General features: G+C 43.5%; 1 protein-coding gene across 2 annotated transcripts in view; it reads right to left on the reverse strand.

The window, feature by feature from the left end:
* The window catches only part of FRMPD4 (FERM and PDZ domain containing 4), a 254,040-nt gene extending 233,319 nt beyond the window's left edge, over window positions 1–20,721 (reverse strand). For both annotated transcript variants that reach the window (XM_038757339.1, XM_038757341.1), the window contains exon 1: window positions 20,278–20,721. In XM_038757339.1, the coding sequence (XP_038613267.1) occupies window positions 20,278–20,369 (92 nt within the window). In that variant the 5' untranslated portion in view covers window positions 20,370–20,721. The remainder of the gene's footprint in view (window positions 1–20,277) is intronic.
* Between the last annotated feature and the right edge of the window lie 812 nt (window positions 20,722–21,533).

Genomic DNA, 21,533 nt, shown 5'->3' on the forward strand with positions numbered 1-21,533 from the left:
TGGGATTAGAACCCATGATCTCTGACTCCCAAGCCCGTGCTCTTTCCATTTAGCCACACTTCCTCTCTGCTGCTGATCTGATTGAACTGTATATACCCCAGTGTTTATAAGGCACATAGTAACCACTTAAATTCCACAATTAATATAAATGAAAGACTGCCTATCATGTGAACACCGAATATAGAAACATGCAAAGCCAAAGTAAAACAATCCAGCTTCAGCTCCCCCACACCCCAAACTAAATATTATGCAAGAAAACCCTAACTTTGCTTTTTGCTTTTCCCTCTTCTCAATGCTCTCCTCCATGTGAAGGCTTGCAGTAGGGTAATCTAGGAGCCTAATGTGGTCACCAAACTCAGTCAGGCCATTCAAAGGAGGAGCAGAATGATTGCTCCTTCTCAGATTACGTGCCAAGGACTTCCTCACAATTCCTAAGCAATGCAAAAAAACAGATCACTTCATTTTCATTATAAGGTGAATTTGCTACAGAAGCCACGCTGTAAATGAGGGCTCTTTGGGAATTTTCCTAGACATTGAAATAATAATGTCACTCCTAGGGGTCACCTGAATTCCAGTATGGAATTCTTAACAATGGGTCTCAGAGTGCATATTATTCCATGTCAAGTTCCCAGCATCTGAATGATTTTCCTCACATAAGCACTGGTGGTAATTGCCAGTTATCCAACTTGCAGAGTTAATTCACTGTGGCTCTGCCTCAAGTTCCTCAGTTATTAAAAGGTTAAGATTCTTCTCAGGTCCCTGGCAGAGAAGTAGCGTGGCTCAGTGGAAAGAGCACGAGCTTTGGAGTCAGTGGTCATGGGTTCAAATCCTGGCTCTGTCGATTGTCAGCTGTGTGACTTTGGGCAAGTCACTTAACTTCTCTGGGCCTCAGTTACCTCATCTGTAAAATGGGGATTGACTGTGAGTTATCTCAGCCACTCTCCTAACTAGGTTTCACTATTTCAGCCACATATCTGGAAATCATGGAAAATGTTTTGGTACTCATCATTTAACTGAATGCCGCTATTCATAAACCAATATTGGTTTATGAATCTTAACTGCCCTCTTACTAAGAGCTCAGTTAATAGATTCATAGGTTCCTATCCTGACCTCCTTTTCCTCAGCATTAAAACCTTTAAAAAACTAAATCTTTAACAAAGAGGCCAGGAAATGTCTTTTCCATAATATGACTTGCCCTGACCGATATACTTGTTTTGAAAATTCATTGGTTTTTCCCGACACCGTTTTCTTGACTGAATACATAATTCAGTGCAAAGTCAAGTATATGCCAACTTAGAATCTCTATGTGACTCAGTGCATTAATAGCAAGCAAAAAGTATCTGAAATTTGACAACATATGCTTTCTTAAAACATTTAGTTGGAAAGTTTAAGAAAAAGAAACCTCACCAAAATATCCATTCCTGAGATAAACTACTACTGCAACTCAAGTTTTTCAAGCAACAAATCACCAGTATTTATTGAGCACTTACTTTATGCACTACACTGTATAAGGATTCAGAAGAACATAATAGAGTTAGACATGTTATCTAACACTGTCAATAACAATGACAAGTTTTCATGTACGAGCAAAAAGGGAAGAGATATATGTGTATATATCTTATATATACTTGAATACATAAAAATACATACATGTGAGTATAGATGTTTTGTAAATGTTAATTCATGTATTTCTTAACATTATAAGTACTAAAATGACTCCTCAAACGGGGTCCACCTGCTGGAATGTTCCATCATTCCTGCCTTCAAGAGTTATGAAGTCATGAGTAAACCTAATTCTGAACAATATTTTTTCCTTTGCAAGAGGTTTTGAAGAGAGGAGAGAATGGGAACTGGAGCCTTAAAGGGGGACATACCATGAAATTACCAAGTTTGAGAATCCTTTTTCAGAGAAAATGTTGGGCAATCCCAGCCCTGGACTGGAAATACTTGTTACAGATAGGTCATGATACCCATCTTCCTGCCCCGGGAGAATTACTACACCATCCCGGTTAGCCTTATCTAATGCACCATTAACGCCTCAAAAGAGACACAGCACTGCAGTAAAAACACCTCAGATAGTAACAGACTAGACAACAGCTGTGAATGCAAGGGACGGGCCTAGAAATCAGCATTTTTTTTTAAAGTCTGAATCCATATGTTTTCTCTACGGTGCAACTGCTCTCAGTCCTTTTACTTAAACCAAAAGGAGATCAACAAATATTATATTTAAATACTGGAGTTGCTAGACAGCTAGTTCACAGACCTGGTACTGATTTAGTTGGAACATCCTGGGAGGAGCATGGCTCCTCTACTTCCAGGGCATGGCATAGCTCTCCTGAGGGTAGAGAAAAGAGGTGAGGAAAATGGAGCTACAGTGTCTGGCCCTGCCAGGATCCACCAGAAGGCAAGTTTCATGTGGTGGCACATTTCTCTTAGCCTAAGCTATACCTCCGTAAATTTAGGGCTTATCCTAGATTACGGTTATTAAGTGAGAAGAGTAGATATATTAAGTGAGAAGAATAGAAACATACAGTTTATACAACTAGATGTCCATTCCATTCTAAAAACCACCACATTTCTCCTATTCAATAGCAACCGTCATCTCAAAAAGCAAGAGACTGCTTCAAAAGAACAAACAGAGAATCTTTGTGATTTTGGCCAGTTAGCCTTTATGATGAAACATTTAACTTAATTTGAACAAGGCACATTTCCTGTAGTACAACCAACAATTATTTTTCTTAAATAGTTGCGTTCTAAATCAATGTCCACTGAGAAGGAAACAAAACAGAACTTTCTATTAGTTACTATTTTGTGGCTCATGAAAATAGAAAGCCCAAAAGCTTTTAATTTCACATCTTTTTCTAATTTAGGGGTGAGAGTAAAACAACTGATTAATACGAAGTCAATAAATATACGCCAGCTTCTGGGACTAAAATTTTAATAAGTATGATTAAGCATGTAGATTCAAAATTTAAATCCCATCATTCATAACTTAGACAGCTGCAGAGTTAATGATAAATGAAGACAGCTCCCCAAAGCTCAAAAACAGAGCTTTAATCAGTCTATGGTACTCGTGGTCTAATCAGTAGCCATGGAACTTATGCAAGCAGTACCATACTTGGTGAAATGGCAAGCCCTGAGATGCTAGGGTTGAATTTCAGGAAGGCTTGGCACAAATTAAGCAACGCTCAAATCACTTAGAGCCTTATAATCTTCTAAAACTCCTCAAGGTAGGGGCCGAGTCTTTTTCTCCTCTCATGTATTCTTAAACACCTTGTCCAGTGCCCATTAGTAATACTGATATTTATTGAGTATCTGCTATGTACTAAGTGTCTGGGTGAATACAAATAAATGAAATCAGAGATGGTCCCTGATCCCTGTGGGACAGGGGTCCCACGACAATCTTGGCATGGGAGGACTGACATTTAGAAAAGAGAAATAACTGAAAATCACAGGTAATGGGAGCACTTAGAGAAGAACATTCAAAAGAAAGGGAACTAGAAAGGCAAATGAAAAGCTAAGCAGCCCTTGAAAGGGGCAGTTTAGGGCAGTTTAGGACATGAGTAATGCTTACTGAGGAGACTAAAAAACCACACAGGGTCTCCTGCTGCATAGTAGATTAAAAACTAGCCTGAGATTAGGCCCTCCAGATTCTGTTTCCAATTTCCAAATCTCCAATTTCTCTGGTTTCTGGGGGAGGTCACTGGCTAAGCTAATTTCTCCATTTGCCTAGCTGTGCAATGAAAACAACACAGGAAAAATAAGCAGAAGTAATAATAGCAATAATAATTTATTAAATTATTAGTAATACTCCAAGAGGATCTTCCAGCAGGGATCCAGTAACATGCATGATAGAATCAGGCAGAGGGAGATAGTGGTGAGATATTAGTGGCAGGATGGGGGTGAGGCAGAAAAAGTAGAACTACCTTCTTTTGGGGGGGGGCTAGTATCAGGAGCAGAGGCCTGGAAAATTCAGTATCAGTCTGAGGACAGAGGGTACTCACTTGCCCCCAACTCCACCAGATCTACCCCAGATCTTAAACAGGTGAGGCTGAGAGAATGAAAGTGTATTCCTGTACATGTAGAGATAAGCATGGAGATGACGCAATGCACGAAGCAATGCCGTGTGGACAGGGCTGCAGTGTGAATTCATGGCCAAGTGGCATGCCCAGAGTGTTTCTGCACAAAGATGATCCGGGCAGCAGCGTGAAGTATAGACTGAAGTGGGGAGACGCAGGAGGATGGGAGATCAGAGAGGAGGCTGATGCAGTAATCCAGTCGGGATAGGATGAGAGACTGAAGCCTCTGCTTGACTCTCTTTCCCGTAGTCGAGACTTGTAGAGTACTGGAAACTCTCCAGGTGCATCCCTGAGAGGCGCTTTTTTACACTATCAGCTTGGTTTTCTGTTACTCTCAAGTCCTGGGTTTCCCCATTCACGGCATTAAAATGCCAAAGTTCCCCATTTTGACTCACACGTCACTCACTATACCACCTGCCCCAATTTCATTTGCTGGTTGCTTCCTTGCACCACTTACTGGATGCTTGCGATGTTCCAATATTTCAGTGTGTCCTTGAACAGCTAAAGAGAAGTAGCATGACCTAGTAGAAAGAGCACAGGTCTGGGGGTCAGGGAACCTGGGTTCTAATCACGGCTCCACATCCTACCTGTTATGTGACCCGGGGCAGGTCACTTAATTGCTCTGTGCCTCAGTCTCCTCATCTGTAGAATAGGGGATTCCATAACCATTTCTCTCCCCACCAGACTGTGAGAGCCCTAAGTGGGGCACTGTATCTGACCTCAATATCTTGTGTCTATCCCAGTGCTTAGTTCAGTGTTCGGCACAATTATCATTATTATTAGCTGCCTTTCCCCTTTGAATCAACAGCCACCCTTCTTCAGCTCTCCCAGCATCTGCTATGGTAACCATGAGTCTTCACCTGCTGCAGATGGCCAGCCCAATTCAGCCGATTTTGAGGCGATCTCTAATACCCAAAGACTACAGCCCATTTATTAACTTTAGCTTACCTGGGCAGATCAATACATGTAGAGTATTTTAGTGGGCTGGACAACAGGCAGTTACATCTTTATTCTTGTTTTACACAATGGCTTCATTTTTTTTTTTGTCTCTAAGACCTTCTCTCCTACCTTCTCATTCACTCATTCTAAATGTCTTTGTGCCAATGTCTTATCTGAATTTCTGCACATTCCTTTCTCCTACCATACCTCTCAAAATGGGACAGGTATCTTTTACCTACCATTTCCCTGTGCATCTATAACTATCGGACAATAAATGGTATTTATTGAGTATTTTCTGTGTGCAGAGTAACTTCCTAAGCCCTTAGGAAAGTACACTACCACAGAGTTGACATATGTGATCTCTGCCCAAAAAGATATTACAAGGACAGGTCTGCTTTCTATTGACTTATCCTCTTCTCCTAGTATCCTCCCACATAGCCTCAGAAATGACTTTAGTAATGCAGCAAAATGACCTTCTTACATTTACTCTTACTTGTACGTGGAAGCAGAAGCCAAGGATGGATCCCAGCTTCCATCTTGGAGATGAAGGAAAGCAGATGGCAAGGAGGTGAGTGTTCCCGTCAGACACGGCTGCCAAGGTGAGGAAAATGTAATGATTCAAATTTGGCCAAAGTCCTTGCCGCCTCTACACTATGGAATATTGAGCGATCTGTTTATAGCCTGACACCAGATTCAGTGTCACCCCATTGCTGCCATCTTAAAAAAAGGCCCTAATGCCAAGCACTCAGGGAACTCCATAGAGTCACTGAGCCTCCTGAGAGCAGCTGTGCACAACAATGAGGTCCAGGAGGCCAGTTTTTCTGCACCGGCCTCATCGCGTCTTGTCTTTGCTGGAAGCGGCAGGTGAATGGAAACCAGCCAGACACCCAAACAGTTGGTCTAAGTTGAGCTGAAGTGAGGAAACTGCGATCTTTGTGGGCAGAAATAATAATTCAGACACGATGAAGCAAAACCTCAAACTCTGTGGCACAGCCATATACAGTCTGGAGAAGGCAACCAAAGATATTTCAGCCTGGTAAACAGCCATCATGAACTGTGGGTGACAAATGACAACATGGTAGCAGACTGCATGCTTCCCATGCCCAGAATGTAGAAGGGTGGACAGTCCCCCATTGATTCTTCCCGCCTCACTAGCACACATCAAAAATCTCATCATCAGTAGGTTCACCTCTGAACCTAAAGCACAGCCCTGGTGCTGCAGGAATGAGAGGCAAGGCCTAACTTGGCCACCAAGATGCCAATTCGCCTATTAATAATATTTATTGAGCATCTACTATGTGCAGAGCATCATACTAAGTGTTTGGGAGAGACCATTAAAATGAGTGGACCCAATCTCTGACCTCCAGGAGCTTAATCAACCAATCAATCAGTGGTATTTATTGAACAGCAGTATGCAGAGCACTGTAGTAAGCGCTTGGGATAGTACAATACAACAGAATTGGTCCTCGCGTTCCCTGCCCACAATGAGCTTACAGTCTAGAAGGGAAGACAGATCCTAATTTAATAATTTATGACATATAATGTATAGCAATGTACACAAGTGCTGTGGAGCTGAGGGTGGGGCAAATACCAAATGCCCAAAGCTCACAAACCCAAGTGCAGAAATGACACAGAAGGAAGAGGGAACTGGGGAAAAGCGGGTTTAATCTCACCAATATGTATTTGCCTCATCTTTCTTATTAGGATGACAGATACGTGTGCTGTACCCAGAGTGCCTGGTCAGGTGCTACACTCCCCGGAGGTGTTCAACACTTCCTAGCTGCCAGGAAAAGGGAGGAAGAGGGGTGACGTTACAGTGCCCCCCCAACAAAGACCTGGGGAGCTGGGACAAGCTATGCAAACCAAAGCTACGAGTGAGCCAGCCATTTAAAAAATGTGGGCCTCAGCAAGGGGATCCAAGGATTCCTTTTTAGGTTTTATAAAACCTTCCATCACCTTTTCTATGTCAAGAAGTAGACAGCTGCAAACGTTATCTCCAAGACTACAACACATCAATCATTCTCTTTAATCAGAGTGGACTTGACAGCCGCAAATTCTTATTAGAGTGCATTTTATGACCCCAGGAAATTGAATTTGAAACCTACCGGAACATAAGTATTTTTGTCAGTACTTTCCGAGTTTTCAGGTACACAACAGGACGGAAAGCTGTGACCTTCATCCCACCAGACACTAGCTCAGAATGCTCCCTGTGGCCCAGTGTTCCCTGGTGCTCCATGCTTCAATGGGTTGATGCCTGAGGATCCTGTTGCCCCTTACTGTACATCCCCTCCGTCAAGCAGGGACTGAACTTTAGTGACTGGGTTTTAGGGTTGTTGCATTTTGTCCTTTTAGACAGGGCAAGGGCTCAAGGTTTGGGCTGTCCTGAGGGTTTTACTTTGCCTTGACCACATGTCCATCACCGGGAGCATTGCCTGGCTGCCCCATTTCTACAGGCATCGAGCTATTTTTGTAAACTGTTTAAATGGCACAAAGCTCAGCTTTCACTCATCTCCTGCCCCTTCTGGGTGGCTAGGGATGACGCCATCCCACTGGACACGGCGACCGACGGATTCACCTGTTACCGCATTCACTGGGGCCACGACTGCAAGGACGAGGCCCAGTTCATCCCCGTGGGCTGGCTTGGAACATCCCGAGGTAATGGAACCTTTCCTTAATGAGCTTCTTCCAACAATAAGAGTGTAGCGATACTGGACTCCCCCCCCTCCGCACCGCCATCCAGCACCACTGCAAAGCTTCCATGGGAAAAAGAATTCTCAGCTTTCCAAATTCAACCAGGCTTTTGGGAAGAGGGAAATGGTACTCAAGGCAGCTTAATTCTCTGATCCTTCCTCTCAAATGCCAAGTGCAAACCTGATCTAGGAGATAAGCTCAGGCAGCTTGGGAAACTTGATTATGCCCTGAAAGGGCGGGTTGTTAGCCACATAACATGACCAGTAGCCAAGCTTTGCAAATTTGGGTCGGCATGCATTCGAGCTGGGCTCCGGTGACTTGGAAGGGTGTTGACCAGCCTGGTGCCACTACATTAGCTGGCTTGCCCTGGGGTAACACACACTTACCTCCCTCAAGAGCTGAATTAAGTACTCGCCTACCCGAGCCACCTACAAATCCCTGGAGTTGACTTCAATAAAACCAAACTGTCTGAGTTTCAGAAGCAGCGGATTGTCAACTCTTCTGACTGGGAGGCAAAAAAGGACTGAAACGAGAGGCAGCAAAGCTGAGGAAAGGGAGAGGCTGGGGAAGCAGCTTCTCTGCTAGAGAAGCAGCGTGACTTAGTGGGTAGAGTACAGGGCTGGGAGTCAGAAGGACCTGGGTTCTAACTCCAGTCTGCCACATGTCTCCTGTGTGACTCTGGGCAAGTCATTTCACTTCTTTGGGCCTCAGTGACCGTATCTGTAAAATGGAGATAAAACCCCATGTGGGACAGGGACAGTGTCTAACCTGATCAACTTGTAACTACCCCAGAGCTTAGAACAGTGTTTGGAACATAATAAAGCACTTACCATTATTATTATTGTTATTATTATTATTATTGTTAAGACCAGGGCAGAGGAGGTGGGGCTAGGAGACAGAAGGAGTGAAAACAAGGCAGCAAGTCTCAAGATGCAGACCTGATAGTAATATAATACTTCAACTTCCCCTCATTCTTCACATTAATAAACATGCCCAAATAGCTGCTGTCTCACATTCTTTCTCAAGCTGTCCTTCTAGCCTCTGCTCATGACAACCTCTTCAGTATGTTCTGGCAAGGCGTCCTGGCCCCCTTGTCGATGTGACCGGAGCATAAGGAAAGACATAACCGGGTATAAGAAGGCCCAATAAGGACATATCCTGGCCCTTTAACTTGTCTTCCTATTGATCTTGAAGTTTCCACAATAGAGATCATATGTGGGTGAATTGTACTTTTTGGATTTATTGCTGATTAGGGCTTTAGGTCTTTCATTTTCAGGAATTTGTCCTTCCCACATTTTTGGGGACTAGATTTCTGCTAAAAACAGAAAGCTCAGTCTCAGTGCTGGCTTTAGATTTTTCTGAACCTGTTCGTCCTAAACTCCTTTCATTGATGCTCAATACAATTGCTCCTTTCCTAGAACTCAACATCTCGGTGCGTGTTGTGTGAACTAACCAGCTTTCGCTCTCAGGCCAACAACTCCTCCTGTTCTGGCTGCAAAAATAGTCTTCAACTCTTGCTGATGTCCATACCCTTGCCAAGGTCACCACAATTAGGAACAGTATTTACAACTGAAATCTCCACTGTATATTGAAATGCCATGAGCAGGATTATACAATACACAGAGCTCAAAAAGAGAGACAAGAACTATCTTCTAAACCAAGAAGGGCAACTTCTCACATTATTTTGTTTTCATTATTTCTCCACTCCCTTACATGCCTGACATAACTATTCATCATGGAAAATCTCTCTAGAGGACACTAGCAGATAATCTCAGGGAAGACATTTATTCATTAGGTTCTATTGTCTTTGAAAGGCTCTAGTGGCCTTTCAGCTGCTAAATGTCAAAAGGAAGATTCCCATCATGCAATACAAAGCGTGTCCAGATTTTCACACTCTGTTTGAGTGTGGCAAAATGGATAGGAGAGGGATTGGATCATGGGTTCAAATCCCGGCTCTGCCAATTGTCAGCTGTGTGACTTTGGGCAAGTCGCTTCACTTCTCTGTGCCTCAGTTACCTCATCTGTAAAATGGGGATTAAGACTGTGAGCCCCCCGTGGGACAACCTGATCACCTTGTAACCTCCCCGGCGCTTAGAACAGTGCTTTGCACATAGTAAGCGCTTAATAAATGCCATAATTGTTATTATTATTGGATGAGATCTATAGGATTCCCACAGCGGTGACCACATCTGATGTGGGGAAGATTCTCAACTCCTCTTTCGACTAGCCAGAGAAGCTAGAGAAGCAGCGTGGCTCAGTGGAAAGAGCACGGGCTTTGGAGTCAGTGGTCATGGGTTTCAAATCCCGGCTCCGCCAATTGTCAGCTGTGTGACTTTGGGCAAGTCACTTCACTTCTCTGTGCCTCAGTTACCTCATCTGTAAAATGGGGATTAAGACTGTGAGCCCCCCGTGGGACAACCTGACCACCTTGTATCCCCCCACTGCTTAGAACAGTGCTTTGCACATAAGTGCTTAATAAATGCCATTATTATTATTATTATTATTAGGGAATCTGCAGGAGGTGATTGTTTCTGTTCTTTTAGCATTGTTGCAATCCATCAGAATTTACTTCAGGGGCACCCAGGTGACCAGAGCCAACCGTTTGAACAGCAGAAGCATAAAATCTGATGCATTCTAACCATATTTCTTGTGAGATTTCCCTCCCTCTTCAATGCCAGACTGTGAGCCCACTTTTAGACTGTGAGCCCACTGTTGGGTAGGGACTGTCTCTACATGTTGCCAATTTGTACTTCCCAAGCGCTTAGTACAGTGCTCTGCACACAGTAAGCGCTCAATAAATACGATTGATGATGATGCCAGCAGGGATGCTGTTGGATAGATACTCTGTGAGAATCTTCCTTCCACTCCAAACAGAGGTGGCCAAGGCTAATTTTCCCCAGTAGATTTTCTGCTGATGTGAAGACCCACCTCAACCCATCCGCTGTCTTTAAGGTTTGTGTGGTCAGTTTACCTATAACAAAATGCCTCTGAGAAAACAAAACAAAAAACCTCTATAAGTACATGAAAGAAATCCTACAAGCATCAAGCTAATACATAGCCCAGGGCAGCAGGTAACTGTAATTACAATCCTAAGGACTATCTTTGAAAATTAAAAGCCACATTAACTGAACAGCAATTTTATCTAAGCTTGGGCACAAAACCTTCATCTCTTGTCTTTCAACCTACTGTGACCCAAATCCTTAAAAGATGAAATTAATGGTTGTAATATTTAGAAAAAAAGATGAGAAAAAAGTTAACTTAATTCAGTAAACTTGCAAATGTTCCATTTACAGGGAGGGACACTGAGTCGAGAACTGTCCAGGATACATTTTTTTAGCCAATAACAACATCAAAACTGAGTTGCCCAAAGAAAAACACATATTCAAATAATCCGCATGGGTCAATATTGACTTTCATCTATTGGAACCGTTCTTACCCTCCAAATGTATCATAATAGAGAAGCAGTGTAGCTCAGTGGTAAGAGCACAGGCTTTGGAGTCAGAGTTCATGGGTTCAAATCCCAGCTCTGCCAATTGTCAGCTGTGTGACTCTGGGCAAGTCACTTAACTTCTCTGTGCCTCAGTTACCTCATCTGTAAAATGGGGATTAAGACTGTGAGCCCCCGTGGGACAACCTGATCACCTTGTAAACTCCTCAGCACTTAGAACAGTGCTTTGCACATAGTAAGCACTTAATAAATACCATCATTATTATTATTATTATAGTAAGGTCAATGAAGTGCCTTACAGGAGATTTGATTTATTTCATCTCAAAAGCATTCAAGAATGGAAAATGTCCAGCCAAGTGGGTCAATTGTTTAATTCCAGACATAGTAGTAAGAGTAGGTAGTAAGTACTGATTCTACGCAAGCGTTAGGAAAAAGGCCACCTAAGCCTAAAATCAAAGCTTAGTATAACTGGGGTTTATTTTTGCACCTAATTTCCTTGCTTCTCCCAGTCTCCATTTTCTAGCGCCTGATTGTAAATGTCATTAAATTAAAGAAGCTACCCAAAATTTGACCTGTACGCATTATAAAAGTGTAGATGTAATTGACTACTATGTTTGGAATGTATGCCTTTGAAATAAATCTTTCCCCAAGCTTCATCAGTTTACAGCGGACAGCCATGGCCTAGTGGAAAGAACAAGGGCCTGGGAGCCGGAGGCACTGGGTTCTAAACCCGGCACTGCCCTTTGCCTGCTGAGTGACCTTGGGCAAATCACTTAACTTCTCTGTCCCTCAGTTCCTTAACTGTAAAATGGGAATTCAGTGCCTGTTGTCCCAAAGCAGCATGGTGTAGTGGCTAGATCACAGCCTGGGAGTCAGAAGGTCATGGGTTCTAATCCCACCTCCGCCACTTGCCTGCTGTGTGACCTTGGGCAAGTGACTTCACTTCTCAGGGCCTCAGTCACTTCATCTGCAAAATGGGGATTGAGACTGTGGGACAGGGACTGTGTCCAACACGACTAGCTTGTATTGACCCCAAGTGCTTAGTACAGTGCCTGCCACATGGTAAACACTTCACAAATACTGCAATTACCGTTATTATCATTACTTAGACTGTGAGCCCCATGTGGGACAGGGACTGTGTCCAACCTGATTATCTTCTATAACCCCCAGTGCTCAGAAAAGTGCTTGGCACATGGCAAGTGCTTAACAAATACCAAAATTATTACTATTACCATGGACAGCGCTGAACTTCAAAGTCTGCAATTTGTCATTTCCTCAACATCAACCATAATTTTGGTAAACATTAGCTCTGCTTCTCTCCAGTCCCTTCACAGACATGAATTAGTTTATTCAAGGCTCACAAGTTGGTGCTTCAATTAATTCTGAATGGTGTAATATTAACTGTTGGATTTTTAAAAGTCAGGAATGTGTTTCCTCTTCGTATTTAAATCTTGATCTTGAAAATATACAGATGAAACAAGGATTTTGGTTTTTTTCAAAAAAACCCCCACAAATCAGAAGGGGGAAAACGTTTTAAAAGGAATTTCAAAGACTGCCACTGTATTTATTAATCTTGATGTTTTACAATGTTGCACGGATTTTCCTAACAGTTTCTTTTGTGAAGAACTCTGCGTCACATTCATCTAGATTCAGAAACAAAAACAATAGATCCTAGTATATAAACAAGAAAGCATTTTTTGAATGCTTACTGTGTGTAGAGTAGTATTCTAAGCACTTGGGAGATTACTGGTTCCTCAAGGAGTTTACAATCTTTTGAAGGTGACAGGCACTAAATTCTGTTGTTCCTGCTTTTCTTTCTAAGACGTATGGGAGTCTTTTCTGAAATGCCACATCGACACAGAATTTGCAGATGGAAAAGAAAAGGATGAGACTTTTCTTCTCTAGACATGTATTACCGATGCCAAAATGTACAACTGGGACATTGGTGATGGTGAATGATGGCATTATCTAACCAATTAGAAAACAGAATGAAGGAAAAATAAGCAAATGCTATTAAATTACTTTGCCTCCAAAGGAAAGTTTTCAAACAGAAAATAATTGGCTTTATTTATAGGCACATTAATAAGAACACCCTTCAAAGGTTAAACCTTATTCCACAACCAAATCTGCTTGAATGCAAACCACGGCCTAGTTATCTGAATCTAAATTTTACTGAAAATGAAACAAAGTGGCCTATGAAAGCACATTATGCTCTCATCACTGTGACTGGCTCCCTTACTGGGCTGAGTGGGTCTCCCGCTGTTGAAACAGCCTTTTGGTCTCCTCAAAAACAAGGGATGACGTGTCCAGAAAACCATGTTTGTGAATAAGTGTTAACATTTAAATCAGTCTACAAACAGTATTGATTAAGTGCCTACTCTGTGCTAGAACATTGTGCTCACGTCTTGGGAGAGTTCCACAGAATCAGTAGACACAATCCCTGCAGTCAAGGAGATTACAGTCAAGCAGGGAAGGCAGACACTAAATAATAACAATAATAATAGTGGTAAGTGTGAAGCTCTTACTATGTGCAAGACACTGTAATAAATGCTGTGGTATCTACACAATAGTCAGGTCCCATATCCCCCTCATGGTCTAAGTAGGAGGGAGAACGGAGAGAGCATGGCCTAAAGGAAAGAGCAGAGGCACCCGGGAGTCAGAAAACCTGGTTTCTAATTCTGACTACACCACTTGCCTGCTGTGTGACCTTGGGCAAGTTACTTAGCTTCTCTGTGCCTCAGTTACCTTATCTGTAAAATGGGGGTTCAATACCTGTTCTCTCTCTCCTACTTTGACTGTGAGCCCTGTGTGGCACAGGGGCTGTGTCTGACCTGGTTATCTGTATCATCCCCAGGGCTTAGAAGAATGCTTGAAACATAGTAAGTGTTTGACAAATAACACAGTTAACAGGTATTGAATCCCCATTTTGCACACGAAGGAACTGAGGCACAGAGTTTAAGTGACTTGACCAAGATCACACAGCAGGTAAGTGGCAGAGCCAGTATTAGAACCCAGGTTCTTTGACTCCCTGTGCTCTTTCCACTAGACTATGTGCTTCTCTAAAATGAATTACATGTAGGGGGAAGCAAAAGAGTATAAAGTATAGTAGACCTGGAGGGGAAAACATTGGGGAAGGAGGAGAGGTAAAGTGTATATAATCAAAAACCAGATAATGAGCCGAAAGTGAAATACTAAAGCTCCTACACGTGATACGAAAACGTTCAACAATAGCTACAATACAGCGTTCTCATGTTTTAACTGTCAAGATGTTCCCTTTTGGACTACACAAGAATTACCGGTAACCCAAGCTTTTAAAAAAATTAATTTGATACTAAGCCTACAAAATACCCTGTAATGAATAATTAATAAACGGAACTGGGAAATGATGGGACTCCGTCCTGATTTTACATTCCTAACAAGAGATAATCTAACCTAGACATAAGAATTAAAGGACTTCAATTCAAAGCAATTGAAACATTCTGTGCAGTATAAAATTTTAAGTAAAGATATCATTCTTTTCCAATTACTACAGAGAGATACCTCCCGGGTTTCTTTTTGATTTTGGTCATAAAACTACTGGGCTATTAAAATTTAATACAGCTAAAACTGTTATTTTATATATCTTTGTAAAATATAGGTTTAATATATTTGAGAGTCTCAAGTTTAATTCACTAAAATCTCCAAAACAGAAGCAGTCAGAACAGATAAGAACGCATTATAGGTCAGTTCTGACAATTCACCTCATGCTCAATATTGTTCAAACTCAAGTCCGATGAATACAATGATGGTGGTGTTTATTTCAGTGCTTAATATGTGCCAAGCACTGTGCTAAAGACAAGATAATTAGGTAAGACACAGTCCCTGTCCTATATGGCATTCACAGTCTAAGACTGAGGGACAGCAGGTATTTTACCCCCACCTTACAGATGAGCAAAGTGAGGCACACAGAGGTTAGATGGCTCAAATGTCCTACAGATCTTCCAATAGCTGTATGCTTTTTACAAAGTTACTCCTGTTCATCCCCCTAGACACCAGAGGAGATAATAATAATAATAATAATGGTATTTGTTAAGCTCTTACTATGTGTCAGACACTGTACTAAGTGTTGAGGTGGATACTAGCAATTCAGGTTGGGCACATCCTGTCCCATGTGGGCCTCAAAGCCTCAATCCTTATTTTACAGATGACATAACTAAGGCACAGAGAAGTTAAGTGACTTGCCCAAGGTCACACAGCAGACTAGTGGCAGAGGTGGAATTAGAACCCATGACTTTCTGATTCCCAGGCCCGTGCTCTATCCACTATGCCACGCTGCTTCCCCAGATGTGACGGAGCTTAGAGGTAAAACTACTATACAGGTTTTTATCCCACGTACAAACATCTCTGCCCACAAATGGGATTTTTTTCCCACTCTTTCCTGTGGTTCATTAAAGAATGTACCCCGGTTCAGTTTGTCTTTTGAAAACAAATTTTTTCGGAGACCTTTTATGGGCTTTATTAAGCACTCATTATGTGTCAGGCACTGGGGTAGAAACAAGCTAATTCAGGTTGGAAACAAATCCATGACCCACATAGGGCTCACAGAATTAATCCCCATTTTACAGATGAGGTAACTGAGGCTTGGATAAGTGGAATGACTTGCCTAAGATCGCACAGCTGACAAGTGGTGGAGGTGGCACCAAAAGACAGTGGGTTGGTGAGTGAAAGCGGTGGAAGCAAAGGGGAAAGAAACGAACGAAGAGGAAAATGAGAAACCAGGGAATAAACAGGAAGAGAAGGAAGCAGCAAGCTTTCCAGCCCCTAAACCATACCTTTCCCCATGTTCATAGCCTTCCTATAAGCCAACGTCCTCCAGCACACCTTCCCTGATTTAATTCCCAACTACCCAAGTCACATCTACCACCTTGAGGAGTTACCCTCCCTCAACACTTAGGCATACAATTAATTGCACAGTCAATTAAATTCTGTTTAAATGATGCTTTATCTTCCCCTTTAAGGCACTCAACCATCCCACTTCTACCTTATCTCCCTGAAACACAACCCACAAACTTCATTCCCTTAATACCAACCTACTCACTGGATCCTCTCCATCTCACTTAACTCCCTGCCGATCCTTGGTCTACGTCCTCCCTCCTCCTTCACATCCAACAAAGCAGTATAACCTAGTGGATAGAGAATGGGCCTGAAAGTCAGTAGGTTCTGGGTTCTAATTCCCGCTCTCCCACTCGTCTGCTGTGTTTCCTTGGGCAAATCATCTAACTTCTCTATGCCTCAGTTACCTCATCTGTAAAATGGGGATTACCAAAGTGAGCCTTATGTGGGAAAGGGACTGTGTCCAACTGGATTACCTTGTATCTTTCCATCACCAATAGTAAAATTAATGTGTCTACAGTAAAGGCATAGTAATATAATCCACTTCCCTCTAGACTGTAAGCTCCCCTCTAGTCTGTATGCATGTGGGCAGGAAACATGTCTACCAATTTGCTTATATTTTACCTTCCCAAGCACTTAGTACAGTGTTCTGTACACAGTAAGTGCTCAATAAATACAATTGATTGATTGATTATTTTCATAAACCATAGACTGACTCTATTGCCCCTCTGGCCTAGGGCTTAAATCCGTAAGATGAGGTGATGAACCATCAGCAGTAGAACAGACATAAAACAAAGTAATGAACATAGCCATCACATTAATCAACAACAAAAAGAAGAACTGAAGTCATGTTCATTCACGGGAGGCATCACTTGGAGAAAAAAATCCTATGAATTCTTTGGATTCATATACACTCCTTGGGGTCAGGAGGTATTACCATATGCTTTTCTATTAAATCAGTTTTCATAAGTGCTAAAAATACTGCCTAAGCTATATGGGTGGCACAGTCGATACAAAGAGCAGTAATAAAAATACATACTTATTTTTATAGGTATTTCTGGTTTATATGCCTATCATCGGTAATGCTCTCATCTACAAGGAGAAATGGGAAATGATATATAACTGTTACCAAGGAAACAGTGAAATAAAATCCTATGTAAACTCTCAAGAAGTCTAATAAACAGAAAATTAAAAGGACATGATAAAACAACCCGGGACAGAGCTGTGAAATAATGTACCTTCTAAGAGAGGTTCAATCGAGGATCACATGCAAATGTGTAAACTGAATGGCTGAAATTTGTTTGAATTCCAAGCTCTGGCTCCCCTGGCAGGACAGAGTGCTATGGTATCCTTGCAAGAGACAATTAGAATGCTGATTTGGTCCAGAACGGAGGCAGAGATTCAGAAAAAGGTGGTTTAATGAAAACAAGCGTATTTTTATAAATCCAAAGAAGCTCCCAGTTTATCCTTTCATTGGTTTGGTATTCCAAATTCTATGACCGATTTTCCAGGATGAGCTTTCCATTTTATCATTAGGCTTCCCTTCTTTCCCTGACAGAAATGGAAGCATCAACTTGAATTTCCATGACAATCCTTTTATTTTCTTCCAGACATACAAATTCACAAGAACTGAGGCAGTAGTAAAGGCCATCTGCAAAGCCAGTGTGCCACCTGCTAAGTCTGGAGAATTTTAAGCACTTCTGTGATCAAAGCTAAATCTTTCAGGAAGATTATCCATTCCAAAATCAGGAAAATCCTTCAATGCAAGCACATTTATGCTGCATCTTTGAGAAAAGAATTTATTTTCCATAACCTCATTTTCAATACGTTTCTAAACGTGGGCGAATATCCAGTTCCAAGCATGGATTTTTGTAAACTGTAGGCACTGATCTAAAGCCATCTCCCTCAAGACCTGGAGACCATTCTTGGGTTGATCGTAAGGAAGGACAGAGTTCCTTTTCAGCAGAAAGTTCACAAAATCAAGAAGAGAAAGCATTCTGGTACCCAGAAGCCAAAGTCCTGGCTAAATGGCTATCTTGAAAAGCGGCATTTAAAACCAACCACTAATCTAAGGCTCTCTTACAAAAAGAGAAGATGACACTGATGAGTGGCAGGGAATTATTAAGGTTAGGTAGAGTTGTAAACATTGATAAAGCAACCCAAGACCTGTGGTAATGAACTCTTCCCTCTGATTCAAACGCAAAGAGTTTTAAGTGCCTTACCCTGTTGAGAATACTTTTAGCACACACACAAAAGTCTAAGTAAAGCTAAGTGACTTTAGTACAATAGTAAACCCAATTTCCATCTCCTTTCAGTAGGCTACCTGTCCAAGATAGAGAAAACTCAAAACATCCACCTACCCTGGAAACTGTTGCTTATAGCCATTACCAACATACAACAAATCATGTAACAGCTGTTTGTAAATCAGCCACTGGAAGAAGCAGAAAAGAAGCTAATAGAGGGTTTGGTTTACACTAGAGCTCAGGGATTATAGAGTGAGGGCAAAATATCTGGAAACCCTGTGCTTTCCCCAAAGAACACTAAAGTTCTGACCACTTAAGGGATAGCACGGCCAAGCCTATTTCTTTGGGAGGGAGAGCTGATGTACAAGTGGTCCGGGATATTGGGGAGATTATTTCTGGGACAATATTATGGTCACTGGGAGGGGCCCAGCTAGCTAGGCAAAGGCTGAGAGCATATGAAAGGAGAGCAGGAATGGGAAGAGCCAAAGGGGATTTCTACTTAAATGGAGTTGGCTGCTGGGGGTTTTGTGGAATCAAGACAGGACAGTTAAAGTAAACACTTAAATCCAGGTCCCATTCAGATCCTGTTCAAATCAGACAAATCACAGCTCTCTCCATCATCAAAGCTCTTCTGAAATCACACCTCCTTCGGGAGAAGTCCTCCCATTAATTTCTACTCTCCCCATCAGTCATTTCAGCATTTCTGAACACCTGGAACACTTGTGGGCTCTCAGTTTCCTGGACCACTCACTGCTGAACTTATCTTATAAAGCCTATGAGTTCAGCACTAACCAAGCATATACCCCTTTTTCCCTCCTCCTAGCCATCAATTATTTTAGCATCCGCCATCCCTGATGGATTGCAATACACTAGAAGGCAGGGAAGATCCCTACTAACTCTATAATTCTCTCCCAAGTGCCTAATACAAGTGATGGCACAGAACAGACAATCCAAGACTGTAAGCTCAATGTGGGCAGGGAATGTGCCTGTTTATTGCTACACTGTACTCTCCCATGCGCTTAGTACAGTGCTCTGCACCCAGTAAGCACTCAATAAATACAACTGAATGAAATACTATTGACTGATCGATTGACTTACTGATTGGACCTGGAACAGTCTCAGATTGCTATTGCCCTAATGTCGTTTCCTCCTTTCAGGCGGTCACGGAGCAAGGAGGGGAAAGATGATCTCCCTCAGTCCCCGATTCTTGAAATCCCTTTCCCCCTGAAGTGTCTGATAATCCCCTCACTAGGTTCTACTGACCCAAAATGAAGATAAAATTTGGTTTTCCCTTCTACCCTCATTCCAGTCCAGTCCAAGTGGCACACGGAAAGGATTTTTGAGGATCCCTCTCTCTATTTTCTGCCCCGAGGCCATCCTGGAGAAAGCATGCCGACCTCATGGCTTAACGGGGCTTTCCAAAATCTGGGGCAACATCAGAGACTCATCGGAGATTACCTGGAGCCAATGGAAATTGTCAACTGAGGGCAAAAAGATTCCCACCTTATCCTTTTCACTTCTCCTGCAGCCATGACCAATTATGCAATTTGGTTGACCACATCCAATGGGAGGATCACCACGGTGTAGCACTCCGGACAGGATTGGGACCTCTTTCAGGAGACTGGCCAGTGGATGGACAGCCTAGAGAGAGAAGACTTGAGGCCTTCATGTACTGTCCTGAGTTATGCTCTATCTGTTCCCTGAAATAACTTGACCTCTGCCACTGCAAACTCTCCAGCTGACTCTTTCCAAGGTAAATGAACCTTGGGCATCCTTGCTGCTAGACTCCCGCCGCTACCAACTGGATACCAACTCAATTTGTTTGTCTCCACCCCAGCGCTTAGTACAGTGCCTGACGCGCAGTAAGCGCTTACCAAATGCCATCATCATTATTTTGAAGTCACCTCCTGCGGCTAGGGGCCGAGCAGGTTCAGCCAGCCCTTCCTGCCCGCGCCGATCAAAATTTAAAAGGATTCCAGAGACCCGGGGCGCCCGCCTTTCCTACCTTGCGAGCTTGGAAATCTTCACGAAGCTGAACACATCCATGCAGGCGGGCTGGTGTCGGGGCGCTCGCGGTTCCCCCGGCCTTTCACTCATGCAGCAGCAGCAGCTGCTGCAGCAGCCTCATCGCGGGGAGTTTGATGTGCTCCGGTCTCAGGAGGTTGAGCAGGAGCAGCAGGAAGAGCAGGAGCAGCAGGAACAGCTCCCGTGCAGAGCAGCCCTGGAGGTGGAGGCTGCTAACCGCCTCCGGCCCGGAGCTGAGCGTGCATCTCCAGGAAGAACCATTGATCTGCGCCCAGCCTCCGGGAAACTCCAGGAAGAAGCCAGCCGAGCCTGGGCTGGAGGAAGGGGGTGGGAAGGAGGAGGAGGAAGGAGGAGGAGAAGGTCCCGGGAGCTGGGATGTGCGGGCTGCCCCGGAGGGATGCGCTCTGGGCCGGAGCCTGCTGCTCCCGGGGAGGGGAGCAGGAATTCGGCTTCTGATGGAGGGGAGGAGCCCGGACCGAGTCGGGAGGAGGAGCAGGAGGAGCAGGAGAAGCAGCAGAAGCAAGGAGGAGCTGGAGAAGCAGCAGCAGGAGGAGGAGCAGGAGAGGCAAGGAGGATCAGGAGCAGCAGCAGGAGGAGGAGGAAGAGCAGGAGCGGGAGGAGCTGGAGAAGCAGCAGCAGGAGGAGGAGCAGGAGAGGCAAGGAGGGTCAGGAGCAGCAGCAGGAGGAGGAGCGGGAGAGCCAAGGAGGCGCAGGAGAAGCAGGAGAATCAATCAATCAATCGCATTTATTGAGCGCTTACTGTGTGCAGAGCACTGTACTAAGCAATTGGGAAGTACAAGTTGGCAACATATACAGTCCCTACCCAACAGTGGGCTCACAGTCTAGAAGGGGGAGACAGAGAACAAAGCCAAACATATTAACAAAATAAAATAAATAGAATAGATAGGTACAAGTAAAATAAATAGAGTAATAAATGTGTACAAACATATATACATATATACAGTTGCTGTGGGGAAGGAGGTAAACGGGGGAATGAGAGGGGGACGAGGGGGAGAGGAAGGAGGGGGCTCAGTCTGGGAAGGCCTCCTGGAGGAGGTGAGCTCTCAGTAGGGCCTTGAAGGGAGGAAGAGAGCTAGTTTGGTGGATGTTGGGAGGGAGGGCATTCCAGGCCAGGGGGATGACGTGGGCCGGGGGTCGACGGCGGGACAGGCGAGAACGAGGCCTAACGGTGAGAAGATAAGCGGCAGAGGGGCGGAGGGTACGGGCTGGGCTGGA

Source organism: Tachyglossus aculeatus, chromosome 15 (assembly GCF_015852505.1).
Source record: "Tachyglossus aculeatus isolate mTacAcu1 chromosome 15, mTacAcu1.pri, whole genome shotgun sequence".
In the NCBI taxonomy this organism is placed as follows: Eukaryota; Metazoa; Chordata; class Mammalia; order Monotremata; family Tachyglossidae; genus Tachyglossus; species Tachyglossus aculeatus.